Here is an 18991-nt window from a genome sequence, read left to right as displayed (position 1 = left end):
GTTTAAATTAATGTTTGAAGTACCACCAATGGGTGGTTCCTTCCCAAGATTTTCAAGTGTACATGAAACATACTACATATTTACCTGTTGTATTATTTTGTACAGTTGTAAATTACAATAAATAAATAATAAAAAAAAAAAAAAAAGTTCAATAATTCAGCTGTTTATTTTGAAAGTGGTTCTAAGTCCATTTATACTTAAATTAAGATATGTTTAATGTGGCTAAAAATTTTCCAAAAATTATCTCAAATTTTTAATATTAGGACATTCATTTTTAATAATTGATAGAGATTTTGGTGTTGTAGAAATGGCATTAAAAAAAATTATTTACGTTTGTCCCCCGAGATTATTACAATATTAGCAAAAAGTATCGGGAAGGTATTAACTTTATTGTATATGAAATGAGACGAAAAGATTTTGTATCAACAAAATTATTAGTCGACGCAATTTTTAAAAGGATAAAGAATTCTAACGGAGAATCAATAAATTGGTTAAAAATATGTACGCATTTTGTCAGAAATGAACCGTATAAAATTTTCCATACGACATCGATGAATGAATATGAAAATTTTCAAGTCCTGAATTTATTACAACAACGGATGAACCCAGAAAGTTTGAAAATATTATATTGACATCACTGTATAAAAATATAAGACAAATTACAATAGCAAAATTCAAGGAAATGATTGACCTATTACGATATATACCACTGTAACATCACGATTTCTTCAAATCCTTTTCACACACACAAAATGTAGATGAGTAGTAAATTGTTTTCTAATTTTGTTAGTTATGTAGTCAAAAAATGTTTGAATCGCATAAATTATATTTTTGAAGTGTTGTAAAGGTACGTAAAATAAAATGAGTATTTTTTTTTATTTGAAGCATCTTAAATTATGTTGAATGGACTTGGGCTCCTTCAAGTTATATAACTTATCTGATTGTTAATTTTAAAAGTGGCCTAACTCCATTCTTGGTAAGAAAATGCATTAATCACTTAATAATTGGCACTATTTTAATAGTAACTATAAATGTAACACTTTTAGACACACTTAAGCAGTATATCTCATTAGTATCCTCTAGGTATATTTTTAATTGCATTGTACACAAACCCTTAAATATCTCTATGTAAGTATAAATGGACTTAGGCCACTTTGAAAATAAACGGCTTATATATCAATTCCTCTATACGTAAGACTACCTTAAAACTATTATAAATGATCAACAATTCACATATTAAATAATTTGATATTAAATACAGATATTTATGGCATTTCCATACAATTTCAAAAAACTTCACAATATTATAAAATACAAATATTTTATATTTAAATTTAGTGCTTTTCATAATTATATATATTTATTTTCAGATTAAAATGGCTGAAACCGTCATGAATAGTACGCAAACAATGTTTGGCCAACTGTACGAATACTATTTGTGGACATTGTCTTTAGCAGGTAACTTTTTTTTAAGTTATTTGAAAGTTCGATATATAAATATACATCCCAACTCTATTCTACTCAATCGAAATGTTAAATATATCGATTTAGTTTAATCCATATCAAATCAACCAATGATGTTTGCAGATGATTTTTTTTGTACTATATTCTGAGATTTGAAAATTGGTATTCATTAAATTATTAAGATGTTCAATTTCTTATGAGTACCCATTATTTATTGTTATGTCAGCCTACTTACATGTTACAGAGATTTTTTTCAGCCCTTACTTCCTTGGTTTTAAGGATTTTTAGTTCAAATAAATACCATATTAATAAAAATAAAATGTGAGATATTTGCAATCCAATATTTAGCCTTCTACTTAACTGTAAATGTAAAAATATATATATATATATGTAATCAAAATAAAAACCTTCTCTTATGAAATTAAAAACGTTAAAAATACTAAAATCACCTTGACTTGTTTTCTGGATACAAGAAATTTGTGAATCAGTGAAACTTCCCTAAACTGTTTCTTTTCTGAAGATTACGTTGATATTACGTTTTTAAAGGTTCTTCAAAAATCGCGATTTTCCTAAAATCAGGAATTTTCAATATAAATTATTTCAGAAAAAACACAGTTTAAAAATTTTAATTTTTCAGAAAGGATTCTCTTATTACATTCTAGTAGGCAATCTCTTGTAATAAGTAATAAAAATTTAATCACAGTAACTGTTAGAAATTTTTTAATAAATCTAAAATAGTCTAAGTGTTGAAAGAGCGTGGATTTTCAATTTGAGATATCTCAGAAGAAAAAAGCTTCAAAAATACAAAATTTTTATAAAACATTTTCTTATTGCGTTGTAATATGTATTGTAGTTATATGTCAACACTGGAACGGTTGTTGGATTTTTTCTTTTGTTAGAAATTTCGCTAAAATTATTAAAAGAGCTAGCCCTCTTCTTTTTCCGTGGTTCTTTAATACAATATGAACCTTGGCCTCCTCATAGAGTTTTCGCCAGGTGGCTCGATTAGTACAAGAGCCGGGAAGAAAAAAATGCAGTTATCTCACTCCAATTTTTTATTACTTTAATAAAAAAACTATGTATAATTATTAGTCAAAATTGATGAGTCTGCCAAGTATAGGTAGGGGGAATAAAAATGGCGGCTGTTTCAAAACCTTAAAAAACAGTAATTTTTCATTCGGAGCTCTATATCTTAAAAACTACCAACAACACTAGAAAACCTGATAGGACATTATTTAAAGAAGAGTAAATTTTCTGAAATACTAGCCTTAAAAGTGCTATTTACGTCCAACAGTTCTCGAGTTATAGCTTTTTAAAAAGCAAAATTTCTTTAAAATCTACTGAAAGATTAGTAGTTAATTTATTTTGAGAAATCTATATCTCAGGAACTATGTGACGTACATATGTTTATTAGCACTCAAATTGAAGCTAGTATAATGGACTATAAAGATGTTTGGGACCTTTACCTTCGTAGGAATAGTAGTTTTCATTATATATGCTCAAATAAATTGATTTATAGTTGTTCGGACAATAAGTTTGATTTTTGAAAAACTTCATTTCAGAAACCATTTGTCGTACAGATGTCTGCCAGCGCTCAAATTAAAGCTAGTTAAATTTACTATAAAGTTGTTAATAATGTTTATTTTTGCAGGACTAGTAGTTTTTATGATATTTGACAAAATAAACTCACAAAATGTTAATATCTAGTTGTTCGTATAAAATGTTGGATTTTTGAAAACATATATCTCTAGACCCATATGACGCACATATGTCTGCCAACACTCAAAATAAAGAAAATTTAACTTACTATAAAGTAGTTTATGAAACTTATCTTCGTAGGGGTAGTAGTTTTTATGATATTCACATATGAATATAAATTTGGCAAATAAAAATTTGTCCGAACAACTATAAATCAATTTATATTAGCAAATTTCATGAAAACTATTACTCCAACGAAGATAAACATCATAAACTACTATATAGCTCATTAAACTAGCTTTAATTTGAGTGCTAATAGACATCTGTACGTCAAACGGTTTTTGAGTTATAGGTTTTTCAGAATAAATTCACTAACTACTGATCGTTCAAACATTTTTATGAAATGTTGCTTTTTAGAAAACTGTATCTCGAAAACTATTTAGCGTGAATAACCCTTTTAGGGATCATATTTTAGCAAATTTGCTCATCTTTAAATGACTTTCTCTTAGGTTTTCTTGTGTTGTTCCTACTTTTTAAGATATAGAGCTCCGAATGAAAAATTAAATTTTTTTATGGCTTTCAAACAGCCGCCATTTTTTATTCCCCCTACCTATACTTGGCAGACTCATCAATTTTGACTAGTAATTATACATAGTTTTTTTCAAAGTAATAAAAAATTGGGGTGAGACAACTGCTTTTTTTCACCTCTTGGGCTCTTGTGCTTGATCTTGTGCCGCTGCTCTGGAACAATATCTCGTACAGCTCGGCATTTGTTCTTCTCCAGCCCTAGCCTACCAGAATAATAGTCTTTGAAGAATTTTCGAAGATGGTGATTTTTTTATCTTCAGTCTTGTTTAGGGACCATTGTTCCAAGACATACATGAAGACTGGACGGATCAGTGTCTATAGTGTTATTTTCGTCTACTTAGTGATATGCTGAGTGTTGTGGTACTCACATATTCCGAAATACCTCCAATTGGCATTAGTGATTCTCTTGTTCAGGAGAATTTGATTATTGGAGATGAAGCGAGACCCTAAGTAAATGAGCTAGTAAACCCTTTCAAATTTAAAGGGACCAAACTCTATAAAGCCTTCTTCTGCGTGAGTTTCCTCAGATCCACGGAGCGCATAAATTTAGGGTTTACTTCATTGTCTGTCTCATACCTTAGGCAACCCGAATAAGGACAAGTACCCTTCCTACGTATAAGCTCTGATAGATCATACGAGCAGATATACATCATTAGCTATTAACTACAGATATTAATAGCTTGTTGTTAAGCTCAGAAAAAACACATCGTCATGCTTTATTTATAAATTTTTTTAGATTCTGGAGGAAATTAACATCTTATCTATGTTTATCCTAGCTCACAGCGCAACTGGTGAGCCTGTTGCAACTTCATCGGTATTATTTATCTCACATTTTGGTTTTATGAACTTATATATGTTTTAAAATTTTAATTCATTTACATTAAAATAAGTGCCTACATCAATCAATCCAAACATACAGAACGTATAATACGGTATGAGAAGGAAACAAACAACATTAGTGCGTCCGACAGAATCATCTTTCACGCTGTACAAATCTATCTGTAAATCCTCTTGGTAATCGTATGAAACTATCAAACCTTCTCTTTGATTCCATGCTTTTTGATTTAAAATTTGAAATGAAAATATATAAAAAACTTTCGGTGGGTTAAGCTGTCACATTTTGATACATTAATGGAAGTGAAATACATATTTTTTTAAATTTATGTATTCAATACAAGAGATAGTGGTAGCGTTATATTTTTTTAAATGTTCTTTTTTTGTTTGAACTATTTTTTCTAACTAAATTTTAATCTACATCATGATTTAATTATCCGTTAATATTTTTTCTTAAACGATCTCTAATGAGTAATCATAAAAAAAATATTTTTTTCCCAAAAGATGGACATAATCAGATTGTCAACTTGATTCGTCATGTATTATAATAAATAATATTAATTTTTATCACCACTGACATAATTTAAAAGAATATTTATTGATCATTTTAATTAGACCGTGTTCACTCAAATGGTGCATGTAAATGTTTATGTGAAGTATTTTACCTCTAACCTAAGGAGTTTCTACCAAAAATGATGCATCTAATTCTCACCTACTCCTATATATTCTTACATAGAGGTACCACAACATTATCAGTTTACAGTGGCACTTGAAACATTTTAAAAACTAAAATTAAAACAAAAAAAAAAATTCTTGACAAAGCGAATAATGATATATTACTCTTACGAAACATTGAAAAATTTAGAGCTTACGTTTATCGACAGAAAAAAAAACAGATTTAGTTTAAAAATCAACTGAATCAATTTAATACAATATACAAGTTAAAAAAAAAAATACATTTCAATTTTATAGGTAAACTATTAAGGGATGTTGGGGCGAGCGATCATGTGGATTTCACCAAGGTCTTCGTTATCATGAATAAAATAAATAAGGGTATCCTTAAATGTAGGCCAAGTATATTGGACGAAACTAAAAGGAAGAAAAATACATTTAGTAAACAAAGAATAAATCCAAATTTGAAATGAAAGGAGTAAAAATGAAAAAAATATAAAATCTATGCGTAAAACGAAATGAACTTAAAACTTATACATTAATAAAACAAAATAAATAAATTTGGGCGATAATGATGTAAAAAAAAATTATTTTAAACAAAAAATCTTTCTAAAATAAAAATAATTTTTTTTTCCTTTTTTTCGATCAAAATTTCCTTTATGTTTAATAAAAGCTATATCAACCTGAAAAAAATGACGCCTGACAAACAATGTTCTATTAACTAATTATATCCTCCACATTCCCTGACCCATCCACTGGTAGGATTTTAAGTCCGAAGTGACACAGCCGTTGTTAATCCATAACAACGTCGCAACAATATGGAAATGTTTATATTATGAATACACGAAGCCTATTTTCTCTCATATCTAACAATGTCATTTGAAAATAAACAAAAATACTGTTAAACTTGTTTCAAAACTATAAATAAACTATTTCTGGTTTTCAGTAAAATAAAAAAAGATTAAATAAATGACTCGAACAAGGGGATATATAAGTGTAATATTGATCTAGTCAATAATATTTTCAATATTTTTTTATTCGATAATATTTAAAATAAATATATTGGAAAATTATTAGTTCATTGTGTAGAATTTAAGGATACAATATTCCGGGTGGTGGTTAAAAACTGTAAATTGAAATAGTTAAAAATTAAGAACTAAATAAAATTAATATTTGTATTTTACTGTTTTTAATTATCTTTTTTGATCGACACTCAGACAATATTATCCTTAAAGTAAACATAGATAGTAAGGGATGTTAGGAAAAAAACATAACTATCAAATAATACACTCTTTGAAATCTAAAAAAAATACTGGGATAATTTTTTTTAAGAAAATGTTCAATATGCAACATGGTTGGGGTTCTGATTTTTTGACACTCGCGTGGTTTCCTACTTTCAGCGTTAATCATAGAAGTTTCGTCAAGAGCAATTTCCTGATGAAAAGGAGACGTAATACTTATAATGCACATTTTACCGTATTTCAGTCAAAGAGTTTTTACTAAAGTTAAACACATTTTTAGCCCCTACTACCAACCATTATCCAAGTTAACTCTGCAAACCTCGTACAAACTTTAACTTTTAGTTATAGCTGCCGATGTTTACAATTTTATTAGTGCCGAGATTAAGTATTCGGCCTGCCGCTAGAAGTTTACAACCTGACCTATAAGATGTAAGCCACAATAGATATGATAATATTCTAATGTTACCATTGCATAAATACAAAATATATTGTTATAATTGTAAATGTGTTGTTTGAATGAATAACGGCTAAATTAGAGTTATCTGACCGACTATAAGCTGTCCTCATACAGACTGCGCCTCTTGCCGGCCTTTACATTCATAGAAGTTATTCTCTGAAATAACTCTATCACTATTTTGTTACTTCTAAAATCTCCTTTGGGTCTCTCTATCTCCTTTCTTAATACTTGTGTGGGTACCCATCGGCCGCCTCTGTTTTTCAGCAAGGATCTAAGACGCATACCCTTTGAAATTGCACTCCACGCTCGACTTAGGCCCATACCCTACAGAGTATGATTCCTATTTCTAAAATACCTAAGGCAAAAAGTAATTGCAATTAGTAATTACTGTAAAATATAATTGCGATTACTTTGGTTCAACTAGTATTCGTAATTTTGGACCATTACTACAATTACAGAGTTTCATAAAAAAATCGAAGTCATTAATCAAAATTGTAATTTTATTTCCAAGTTTCAAATTAAAGTATTTATAATTGCAATAACTTTTCGTCAAACTCTGTCTAAGGCGAATACCCTTAGGACATGCTTTCATATGAGAATTCAAAGCGAATATCCTTTGCAGTGGTATGTATCTGACCCGCTCAGGTGTTTAAGAATAAGTTCCGAGTTAAAGAAAGTTCCTGAGTAGAACTCTGGAAGATCACACATTTCAATTGAGTGGGTTAGAAGCCTAGGGGTACAAGTGACAATTTTGAGAAAAATACATTTTTTTTTTCAAATTTACCTTTGCTTGAAACAAATTTAGGCTTCAGTAAGCACGAAATTGTGAAATTATCTGTAATTAACTAATAACTATTGATAATTTCACAATTTACTTAATATTTGAATGGTTTGGAAAAACCAATGCCTAGCAAAAAACAAACAGGAGAAAGTTCAACTGAAGTTGAGTTTGAAGCTGTTGGGCATTAGAGGTTAATGTATACAAAAAGCCCTGATAAACAACTCAGAACGAGAACTTTTGGACATTGGAGTGCTCAAAAGTTCAGTTCTTAGTCCTGCAATCGTAAGTTTGTGTTCATTATCGGTCATAGGTTGCCAATGTGGGCATTGAGATTGAAGAATCTCAGCTCCGGACGATGGTGTAGCGACACGCTGCTGGTCTAGACTGTAACTATTACAGCCGCCGAAACCGTTATCGCTTAACGCCAAGTCGAAGAGCTTCAGTCCATTTCTCCTTGGAGCACCACCTATGTTTTCTATAACCATTTATTGTGTTCATTTATTCAGTAAAATGTAAATAATTTTATAATATTGTATATAAACATATAAATAGTATTATAATTGTAAATATGTTACTTTAATAAATAAAATTTACCTACAAAATTTTTTGTATTGCTTGATCACAAAAAAATTGGTTCTTACTTGCGGTGCCTCTCATCGGCCTTTGTTTCGTTAGTAGAATTAATACCCCACCGATGGTACTGAAACAGTACCTTTTTCACACAGCAAATAAGACATTCATTATATTCTTTCTACAATTTTTTTTTGTTTATATGAAGTCTTATTTCACGCTCGTTGCCTGTTGGTTACCTCCGCTTTCCCCTACCTTTTATCCTTTCGTAGGACGAGGCGGCTAGCTACCTCTTCGTATATACAGGAATAGTACCCGGTAGAAATAAGTTACCTTCTTGCATGACTGGTAGCTGGCTACACTCCGAGCTTGCATTACTCCTTTGTAACTACAGGAATAGTACCTTGTAGGACGAGGTTACCACCCTTAGGGAACTTACGGCTGGCACCTATAAGTCTCACCTTGCTCAACTACCTTACCTAAGTGAACACGCATTGTCGAGGCCTTCTGGTCAAGAGTATCCAACGTTCTCAATTGGAGTCAGATTTAACTCAAACAGCTCGACAATGGAATATGAGTATAGCACCCTGGCCGCCATTCAAAAAACAAACACACTTAACAAAATTTCTCTAAAAATATTTAATAAATGAGTCATTTAAAACGTTAACAACTTAAAAACAAAACAAAACAATTGCCAATTGTTCAGATAAGAAAATTCTAGTGAATATATTTACAAATTTGAATAGGAACATTAAAAACTATCTGAGAATGATGTTATTTATTTTGAAATATTCTCCAAAAGAATGCTTTCAGATTAATTAAAACTAATTAATTTAAAATGATAAGACCCAAAATCATGAAAAATATATATGTATACTTTTATATTCATGTCTGTATAATTATTTTATATTTTAGTTTTTTTAATCATCATTTACCTGCATAAAAAGATTTTTTTTTGTGGAAAGCGAATTCCTTTTATTTAATACCCTCATTAAGTTATTATAGAGAATGTTTAGATGTTAAAAACATATATATATTTAATTTAGTGAAATATTATCTTTCAGATCAAAGATCAAGAGGGTGGTTGATGGTTGATTCGCCAGTGCCTACTCTATTATACACTATTCTTTATTTGGTTATTGTTGGTATTGGACCAAGACTGATGAAGGATCGAAAACCTTTTAAACTTACTTGGTGTCTGGTTCCATATAATTTAGCCATGAGTTTGCTCAATCTCTACATTGCTATCGAGGTTAGTATTAGAACATTCAATTTATCTATTACAGAATAGAATACAAATAAACTAGTTCATTTTAAAACTGATAAAGTTAGAATTGCCTGGATATAGCAGACAGACACACAGGAAGAGTGAGTTAGCTTACATTAGAACACTTTATATGGTTGAACTTACTCTATATTCACAAAAATAAGTTAATATGTTACAATTTTCAACAATTTTATAAGTATGCTAAAAGTACATTCCTATGAGAAAATAACATTGTTTTTGTATAAGACTATGACTTTTATAATTATTATTATTTTTAGTATCTAAACATAATTAGAATATAAAGTAAAAAAATTGGTTTCACAAAATATATACAAATGATTTGTAATAATTTTTTACAAGATGTACCCCCAATATTCAGTTTTATAGAACATTACTACACAAACATGCAGAAATATTTTATCTTTTTTTCATTAATAAGATCATTATCAACCCTATTATTATTGATTTTTGAGGGTAACTCTGGAAGTAAACCAACAGTAAATAAAAAAAAAGCCATAGTCATGAATATTAAGTTGCTTAATAATATATTATTTAAACTTATTAATTCTAAGGCATAGGTTTTGATAAACTATGGAAATTAGATTTATCAGCTCTCCTAGTGCAAGTACAGACAATATGAGTACAGATAGTAGCACTAATAAAAGGAATTTACAATATCAAAAAAAAAAAAATTATCAAAATACCTTCAAAATTGTTGAAAATTATAAAATATTAACCTACTTCTTATGAATAAAGACTTGTTTGAAGTTTTTAATCAAAAACAATAATCTTAAGATATTATGGGTTTTAAGCTTCTTCTCTGTGTTGCCATATCAGTTATTTATTTTTTTTTTTTCACAATGGGTATATCACCTTTTTACTGACCACATGTTCCAAGAGACTTATTCAAAAGGACTAACTGAATTCTATCTCAAGATTTCCCAGAATAAGTCTCTAGAAGTTACTGGTCCAAATCCTTAGAGCATGTATACCCCTAAACAAAAAAACAAAAATAATTGATACTGTTTAATTTTATTTTTCATATAAGATTTTTTTTAGCTCTAAATAAATTTTTTTAGTGGCTCAATTTAATTTTCTAAAATTTAATTTCAGCTATTGATAGCTTCAACAAGACTTAAATATAGTTATGTATGCCAACCTATCAGGCATGTTGACCATAAAGAAGAGCTCAGGGTGAGTATCTCAAATTTCATTCTTAATACTTTTAGAAAACTAAATATATACTTCATTTTTACTCAAGTCTTCATTCAGTCAAGCCATATTAAAAATAAAACATAAATATATTCATTATTTAAAAATTAAATAATTTAATAATATACTCCAATCTGATTTGAAATGGAGAGGAAGGCGGTAGTGGTAGGTTCCGAAAACCAACATCAAGTGACCTGGAGCCAAATCTAAAAAAAAAAAAATGGCCCAGTAGTTTGGGAGGAAAGCTACAAACAGCAGGCATAGAGATTTTTTGATTCTACATATCTTTTTTTTTCTCGGCCAAGACTCCCATTGGAGTCCTATACTGCCTAACCATGGTTGGGGGTCAAAGTTCTTCATTTTGTGGGACCGCCACTCAATGAAAAAAGTCAACGTCCCAGGCCGGATTCTACGTATCTTAAGGCAAGATTGTGAGGCACCCGATGTAAGTAAACTACTTGGTCTCAGAAATTGGAAGGGAGCAGTAATTAACAGAGAACATTGGCGATCTATGCTAGAGAAGGCCAAGTCTCCAATTGTTGGGATGTAGTGTAGCTTAATAGTAATAACGTATTTTGAATTGTAAAACCTCAAAGTTTGAGAGGGTGTTATTTTTTTCCTTGGTCGATTTCAAAGGTTCATTATTGAAAATAATAAACCAAAAGGGTACTATCGCTATTAAAACTCCTCAAACTAACATATATCATAACTTCTGCCATCCTGCCCAGCTCCTTGCACCTCTTAGTCATACAAAAACAGACTATTCTCACTCCTTTTTGTACCCTATTTAGACAATATTATTTTTGGTTAATGATTTCACATAATGTGCACATTATTCATATATAAATAATTATCCTTTGAGATCTTTGTCTTTAAATATATTTAACTCATAAATTGCACATACCCTTTTCAAGCCCACTATCTATTAATAATAAATAACTGATACAGATTTGCCGTTGTAAACAATATTTATTGATGGTTCAGCAAATATTTATAGCTTGTTTCAGTCATTTATAATTAATAAACAGGCTGCTCAGAAAGGATATGTGCTATTTATGAGATAAATATATTTAGAACCAGAGATCATGAAGAAACATAAAGAAAATTATCTGTTTTCGAATGACTAAGGGACGTTTACACACTGGGGGGGAGGAAATTATGATACAGCTCTGTTCATGGAGTTTTACTAGCAATAGAACTCTTTTGAGATTGAAGGGTTGGGTTTTTAAACAAATATAAACAGACTTAGACTGAGGGCGATGGCTTGGATGAAAACATTATCAAGTTTAAAAAGAGTGATTTAAGAATAAGTAGAGTAAAATTTGCATTAAAAAAAAAAGATCATAAACAGAAAGTACGCCAATTGTTAATTTTAATTTACCAAAGACTAGCTTTAATGTGTATTTCAATGAATGTTTTCAGATTCCCATGAGATATATTTAATCAAGGCTTGATTGTATACATATGCTTGTTGATTTACAAAATTTAAAAAAAGGTTTGTTTTTATAAATAATAAGTTGGCCTTTATTTTTTTTTTTTCAGATAGTCAATGCAGTGTGGTGGTATTATTTTTCAAAACTTTTAGAATTTTGTGATACCTTCTTCTTTATACTTAGGAAAAAGGAAAAGCAATTGACATTTCTACATGTTTACCATCACTCAACAATGTTTTCATTATGGTGGATTGGTATTAAGTGGGTTCCAAGTGGATCTACATTTTTACCCGCAATGGTCAATTCATTCATTCATGTATTGATGTATCTATATTATGGCTTAGCAGCACTTGGACCCAACATAGGCAAATATTTGTGGTGGAAGAAATACTTGACAATGTTGCAGCTTGTATGTAATCAAATATAATTAGCATTAATATAAGAACACAATAAAAATTTATTTTAAGATGTTAGTTATACTCCTACTTACAGGTTTGTTAGGATGTTCACAAATGATTCAATTATTCATTCAACAATTATTTTTAATGTCATTCCGTAAAAGTTGGTTAAAAATTTTTAATAATTTTGATAAAAATGATGCCAACAATACTAAGCATTTTTATAAATTTAAGCCAATTTGTAAATTTCATTAATTATTAAGAAGATAAATTGACTTAAAATCGTAAAAATACTTAATATTGCTGGCAATGAAATAACAATTATTGATAAAATTACTAAAAAGTTTTTTTATGCTATTTAGTGCACAAAATTCAAAATAAAAACTTGCTGTTCATAAAATTATTTTTTTAACGAGAATTTAATTTTTTATACTCACATTAAATATTTTATTTTACATATATTTTCATAAATAAGATGTAATTTGTAATCATTTCGGTTGAAAACACTGATACTTGGAGAAGGAAGAATTGCACATCATATAATTTTTTTTTTAATGGGGCTAATCTTAGCTTATACAGTAACAGACCACAGTTTAACTAATATGGACTTAAAGGTTTTTAAACCAGGATGTTTTTTTAAAAGTGGAAAATTTGTAGTTCAGTAGGATTTTGACAAAAAAAATCCATGATTTTATTAAAAACAAACCTTTGAGTGATAAAGCAGCAAGAAAGCGTGGTTTTAACAAAGACAAATTTTACTTTCTTTATAATAAAATCTTGTTTTATTTTAATATCTAATTACATAACTTAAATGTTTTTCAGTTAATACTTCAATTTCAAAAAAGAATGTGACTAGTTTAAAAAACATAAAATATTAATTTTTTCATTTTTCTGTAGGGAATTGGGCAATTGCTTATATGGACTTCTTTTTTTTTTTGTTGTTTTTGAGGGCTCCTTTAACCTCCTTAATTGCTAAAGACTTACTTGACACCCTGTATATTTCTTTTACAAGTATTTTTAGATGAAATTATTCTATGTTTAAGGTAACTATTTTTAACACTATGTTCTCTTGTAGATCCAGTTCACAACAGCATTAATTTTGGGCATCAATGGAATAAGATCTGGTTGTGATTTTCCTTTATGGATGCAATATGCCTTAGTTATCTACATGATATCATTCATTGTACTTTTTGGAAATTTTTATGCAAAGGCGTATATTGAAAAGGTAAATAATATATTAGTTCTCTCAAAAGTTGTTTATTTGTTTTAACACTATTTTTCAACTGATTGTATCTTATGAAATTTCAGTTCTAAGTGTGACATAAATAAAATATGAGGAAAAACAATAAAAATGAATTATTTTTTAAATTAGTAATGGGGTGTTTATAGTTTAACATAGTCAATGCGAGAAGATGGTTTGGGGTTCAGTCAGTAATACTGCCATTTCGGGCTGAATTTCAGGCTTTAACGGAGCTGAAAACGAGATAACAACCATAATATATATAAAATAAAAGAAGATAAAATATAATATAATAAAGGTAAAAATTGAATAAAAAAAAAAGATAACATATATTGAAAATATTTAAATTAAAGGAAATTAAAAATCAGTCAGTGATCAATGTAAATAATGAAATGAACATAATTAAATGATCCAAAGAAAGTGATATACATGATAAAATGGGAACAAAGCTAACAAATATTGAAAATATTAGATAAAGAATTAATAATCAAATAGTGCTCTTTGCAAATTATGAAAAAAATTGAAATTAACATAATGAAATGTGGGAAAGAAAATGCTATACATAATACAATTGAAACATGAAAATATATGTATATATAAGTAAAATAAACAAAGTAAGTGATATCTAAACTTAAATAAATCAAAAGAGTGTAAAATAGTAATGATTGATGAGCAATAGTAGATACAGATTATAAGGAAAAGTGAATAAGGAAAGAATTTAAGAGAGAAGATGGATACAGGGATGGGAAGGAAGACAATTTTAAAAAAAGAAAGACTCAGTGATTTGTGCATTCACTGAGTTCCAGTCAAGAGTAAGTGTCCTGATCATCCTACATGATTTATTATTAGCTGGTTTGATATTGACCAACCAGCTACTATTTAGCTGAAGCAACTTGGTATTAGTTAATGACTACTGCGACTTAAACCACCAGTCATTTCTTCTTTTTTAACTTCTCTCCAGTTTCTCATACTGCAGTATCTTTTGGCACCTTCATCCACAAAGTGAGACTATCTTAGCCACCATCTTCTAGTCTTTCTTATGGTGTATATATATATTTTTTTCAAGGAATCTTTTCTCACCTTATCCTGGGGCAGAAGTAGCAGCGTGGTAAGGCACCAGTCTATCAACCCACAGGTTGCCAGATCGAATCCCGGTCCCATCCGGGCTTTTTTCAAGCATAAAATAGTGCACAATTCACTTACAACCTTCCCCCGGGCATTTGTGGAGCCCGTTAGCCAATGGGTGTCACTCACAAAAAAATAGGCGTGGGAGTGACGAACCAACCCTACGGAAAAACCACGTCAAGAAACGCGCGATGTGTAGGTAATGGGATAAGAAGACACTAGTAATCACTGGTTTATTTCACTCACATTAACTCTCATACATAAACAGTGCACATGGTCTTATTAACCTACTAGACTGTTAAGGGGCCTCTACATGTTGGCCGAGCCATGGCGAACTCAGACATACGCGAGCATGTGGATGGGTGGCTTGGCATGGTTGGCCTAGGCTCGTTGCCGAGCTGTCGAGAGTCGGTTTTTGGACACAGATCAAAGGGGTTCGTGAGAGCGCTCGTGTAGCATCTCCACCATTGTTCTTTGTCTACTTGCAACTTTGAGCTGTTAGGAGGTTAAAGGTGTTTGTTGGTACTTTTTATAATAAGTTTTATATTTAATCTTATTTCTTTATATTTAATTTCCTTTCATTTTCTTTTTTTGTAATAAAAATAATACAATCCAAGTGCAATGGCTGAAACCACTAGTACGTCCGCCATGCTTGCCTCTCTGTATAACACTGACATGTGGATGGTCCGCACTTTGTTTGCCGAGCATTTGTACGAGCCTCCGATCCGTGGCGAGCGGCCAACATGTGGATCCACCTTTACAAAGAGCTCCCGTAAGAGCTGACTTGAATCAGCAATAATCAATACCTGAAGTCCCTACATTACCCCCTATCCAGTAAAAACGCTAACATTTACGAAACACCATTGAGAAACTCATTATTAGAAACTGTAGCATTAACTTGCATTTTACAACATTTATCTAAAAATATAAAATAGCAAAATATTGACTCCCCAACAACAAAAAATATATACAAATTACTTTTAAAAAAAATAGTAAACAAATTATAGAACATACGAATATACATACATAATAATACATCATAAGAATATTAAACAAATTATAGAACATAACAATAAAATATACACAGACACTACATAAACAAAATATCCACTCAATTAATTTCTTCTAAATATTTTGCAGGAAACCGCACAGTTCTACCATACCTAGTAGAGGTCGGTACAGTTTCAGGGAGCTTCGGTTGTTCTTCCTGATATGTAGACTGTGTCTGCAATAATGGAGAATCGTCTCGAGTCTGAACGTTCAGTCGAAGTGTCCTGTAGGTTCACATCTTCCTCGGGATATATATGTGTGTGTGTGCTGGTTTTAGTCGGTCAATGGAAATCGCAATGTCCTTACCATGGATTTCCAAACGAAAATGTTTTTCTAAACGGGTGAGGTCACGGAAAGTTCCTTCGTATGCTGGTTCTAGAGGTTTCTTGATCCGATCAGTACGCATAAAACGTGTGAGCACCTATTTAAGTCCTTGTAGATAAAAAACGCTCCTAGAAGACTAGCGATTTACAGGTACAGGCTTCAGTTGCCGCATTTCCTCTTGAAGTTCTCTGGCCCAATCCTGTCCATCTGAGAATGTCCGTGATCCATTTGTGAAAAATTTTCCAGGTAATGTGATAGTTTTTCCATAGAGCATTTGGGATAGGGAAGAATTAAAATCAGAGTGAATCGCTTCTCGCAGGCCTAATAGTACCGTTGGCAAATATTCGGTCTAGCTCCGGGAATTATGTGCCTTCAATGATGTTTTCAATGTACGGTGGAGTCGCTCAACCTTGCCGTTGCGTAGAGCGTAGAGCGGTAGATTTTGACGCCATATAACGCACTAACGTGTTTAAACAATCCCGAGTCAAACTGACGACTCTGATCACTCGTTATGCGTCTGGGCACACCAAATCGAGCAACCCAATGACTATAAACAGCCTTAGCAATGTTTCAGCAGTGGTGTTGTTCAACGGTATAACTTCCAGAAGGTAGACCTCCATGGTCTGTTGCCCATTTAATAATAATAATAATATCCTGGTGATATTTCAGGCCTAGCGAAGTTTTCTAATTTTAATGAATTCAACTACATCCACATCATCATAATAAAGCATGATCACATCTACATCAATTGAACAAGGTTGAAAGGGATTCACATTTCTAAAAGATTCTTAAATCGCTTATTTTTTTTTTACAGTATCATAGGCTTTTTGAAGTTGTTGAAAAGATTATGCAGTGTTCAATGTATGTACTATAGTGTTTGTACTAGTTTGTAGCCAGAGTATACAGCAAATTTATGTATGTTGCTTGTTTTTGTAAATAAAGTGAGTGGACTGTATGATGTCTACTTAAAATATCCATTAAATTACCTATTGAAAACTATTGGTATTAGTTGCATGATTTAGATGGGATAGAAAGTCAAAAGAGTTTTACATACCAGTCCCCAAATCATAAATCTTCTAGCTCTAGTTCGTGCAACTGTTAGTTTATGCTTCAAATCAATATTTTCTCCTTTTAACAATCATAAATATATGAGGTTTGAGATTAAGATTCATCTCATAAGGTTATGGTCTATTTTAGTTGTTATAATTTATTCTCGTCTCCTAGATTACTGTAACATCCAGTTTGTATCAATAGGTTCTATTGGGTTGAAGAGTTCTTGGTCAATATTGCAACAAAACATATAATGTTCCGTGTTTAAAATCCATTAGGTGAATATAGCCCCATTTTCTTGAGATCAGTCTGGCTAGTCTTTTTGCATGTTTCTTTAATAAACCTGATACAATGGAAATAGATAATCAACCTACAATGTCCTATTCAGATGGAGGGTATGCTCATTGAACTGGATGACTATATCTAGAGTTGCCTGTATCATATAACAAGTGATACAAACTATTATTTCAAGTAATTATTAATAAATCAAGAAAAGCTTTTACTAAGTGGCACAGTTGCATATATTTTGTACTAACTCATAACGATCATTTTTCAAAATAATAATTTATTTACTCTAGTTAGTTACTTTACAATTATGGATTAGTGGGATCAAGTGAACAGAAAGTATCTTTCACTAATTAATTATAATGTTTCCTATTATAATAGTGATAATATTCATGACAGATTTTCCTTGGTTAAGTACCATAAGAAAACAAAAATATAAATTTTAAATTTCTAGCAATAAAATGCATTGTGAAGTATTTTACTGCTAATCAATTTTCCAATTAAAGAAATTGAACAATATGAATAATATTGCAGGGGAAACGTGCAGTTGGCTATGGTGAATATAGTTTCCAAAATACACACTATTATCAAGCTGGCACATCAAGGAAGAAATGGGAATAAGATAACAAGCTACTCGATGAATTTCATGGTGTAATATGACAATTAAGATGTTGATTCATTAGTGATTTGTGCTTTAAGAGTTGAAGTGAATATGAAATTGTGTTGACACAAACAATATTGTTGTTAAATGTGCTGAACTTTTATAATAAGCAAGCCAAACTGTTATTCTTGTGTCAGTTCTAAATAATGTAAGTTTATGTATGCATGTGTGTGAGTGTGTGTGTAGAAATATATATATAGTGTTTTATCAAGTCTTAAAAATTCAGTTTATTGTGAAATGTTATAAATTTATTCAATATTTTTGATTTTTCTTCTTCCATTAAATTTTTTTTTTGTTTTGGAAGTAAAGAGAAGTCAGTTTCTTCCAAGAATTAAAAAATATCTTAATTAAATTATACAGTATACTAAATGATTAAATGAGCACTAAATCCAAAATTTAGTAACTTATTTCTCTGGTTATTTTGAGAAATATGATTTTTTAAACAAAACTTTTATAATTATTCAGTTCTTAATAACATGACACAGTTAGATTTAAAAAAGTTTTAACTTTCACATTAATAATCACAAAAAATATGTAATATTCAAAAGGTGTTAAATTCATACTTTACCAATTGTTAACAAAGAAGCAAATTTGTGTATCTTCCTCTTTATGCCAGTCCTAGTGCTGAGGACCCTCAATCA

At 30.3% G+C, this 18991-nt stretch overlaps 1 protein-coding gene across 3 annotated transcripts in view; it reads left to right on the top strand.

Annotated features, from left to right (window-relative positions):
* Positions 1–18610, top strand: part of LOC106680077 (very long chain fatty acid elongase 4) — a 255148-nt gene extending 236538 nt beyond the window's left edge. For all 3 annotated transcript variants that reach the window (XM_014419543.2, XM_014419544.2, XM_014419545.2), the window contains 6 exons: positions 1371–1458; positions 9370–9557; positions 10686–10766; positions 12327–12626; positions 13691–13840; positions 18224–18610. In XM_014419543.2, coding sequence (XP_014275029.1) covers positions 1371–1458; positions 9370–9557; positions 10686–10766; positions 12327–12626; positions 13691–13840; positions 18224–18310 — 894 coding nt within the window. In that variant the 3' untranslated portion in view covers positions 18311–18610. The remainder of the gene's footprint in view (positions 1–1370; positions 1459–9369; positions 9558–10685; positions 10767–12326; positions 12627–13690; positions 13841–18223) is intronic.
* Positions 18611–18991: the final 381 nt, after the last annotated feature.

The sequence above is a fragment of the Halyomorpha halys genome, unplaced genomic scaffold, assembly GCF_000696795.3.
Source record: "Halyomorpha halys isolate HHAL.00 unplaced genomic scaffold, Hhal_1.1 Scaffold241.1, whole genome shotgun sequence".
Taxonomy (NCBI): domain Eukaryota; kingdom Metazoa; phylum Arthropoda; class Insecta; order Hemiptera; family Pentatomidae; genus Halyomorpha; species Halyomorpha halys.
This window is presented reverse-complemented; position numbering and strand designations above follow the sequence as displayed.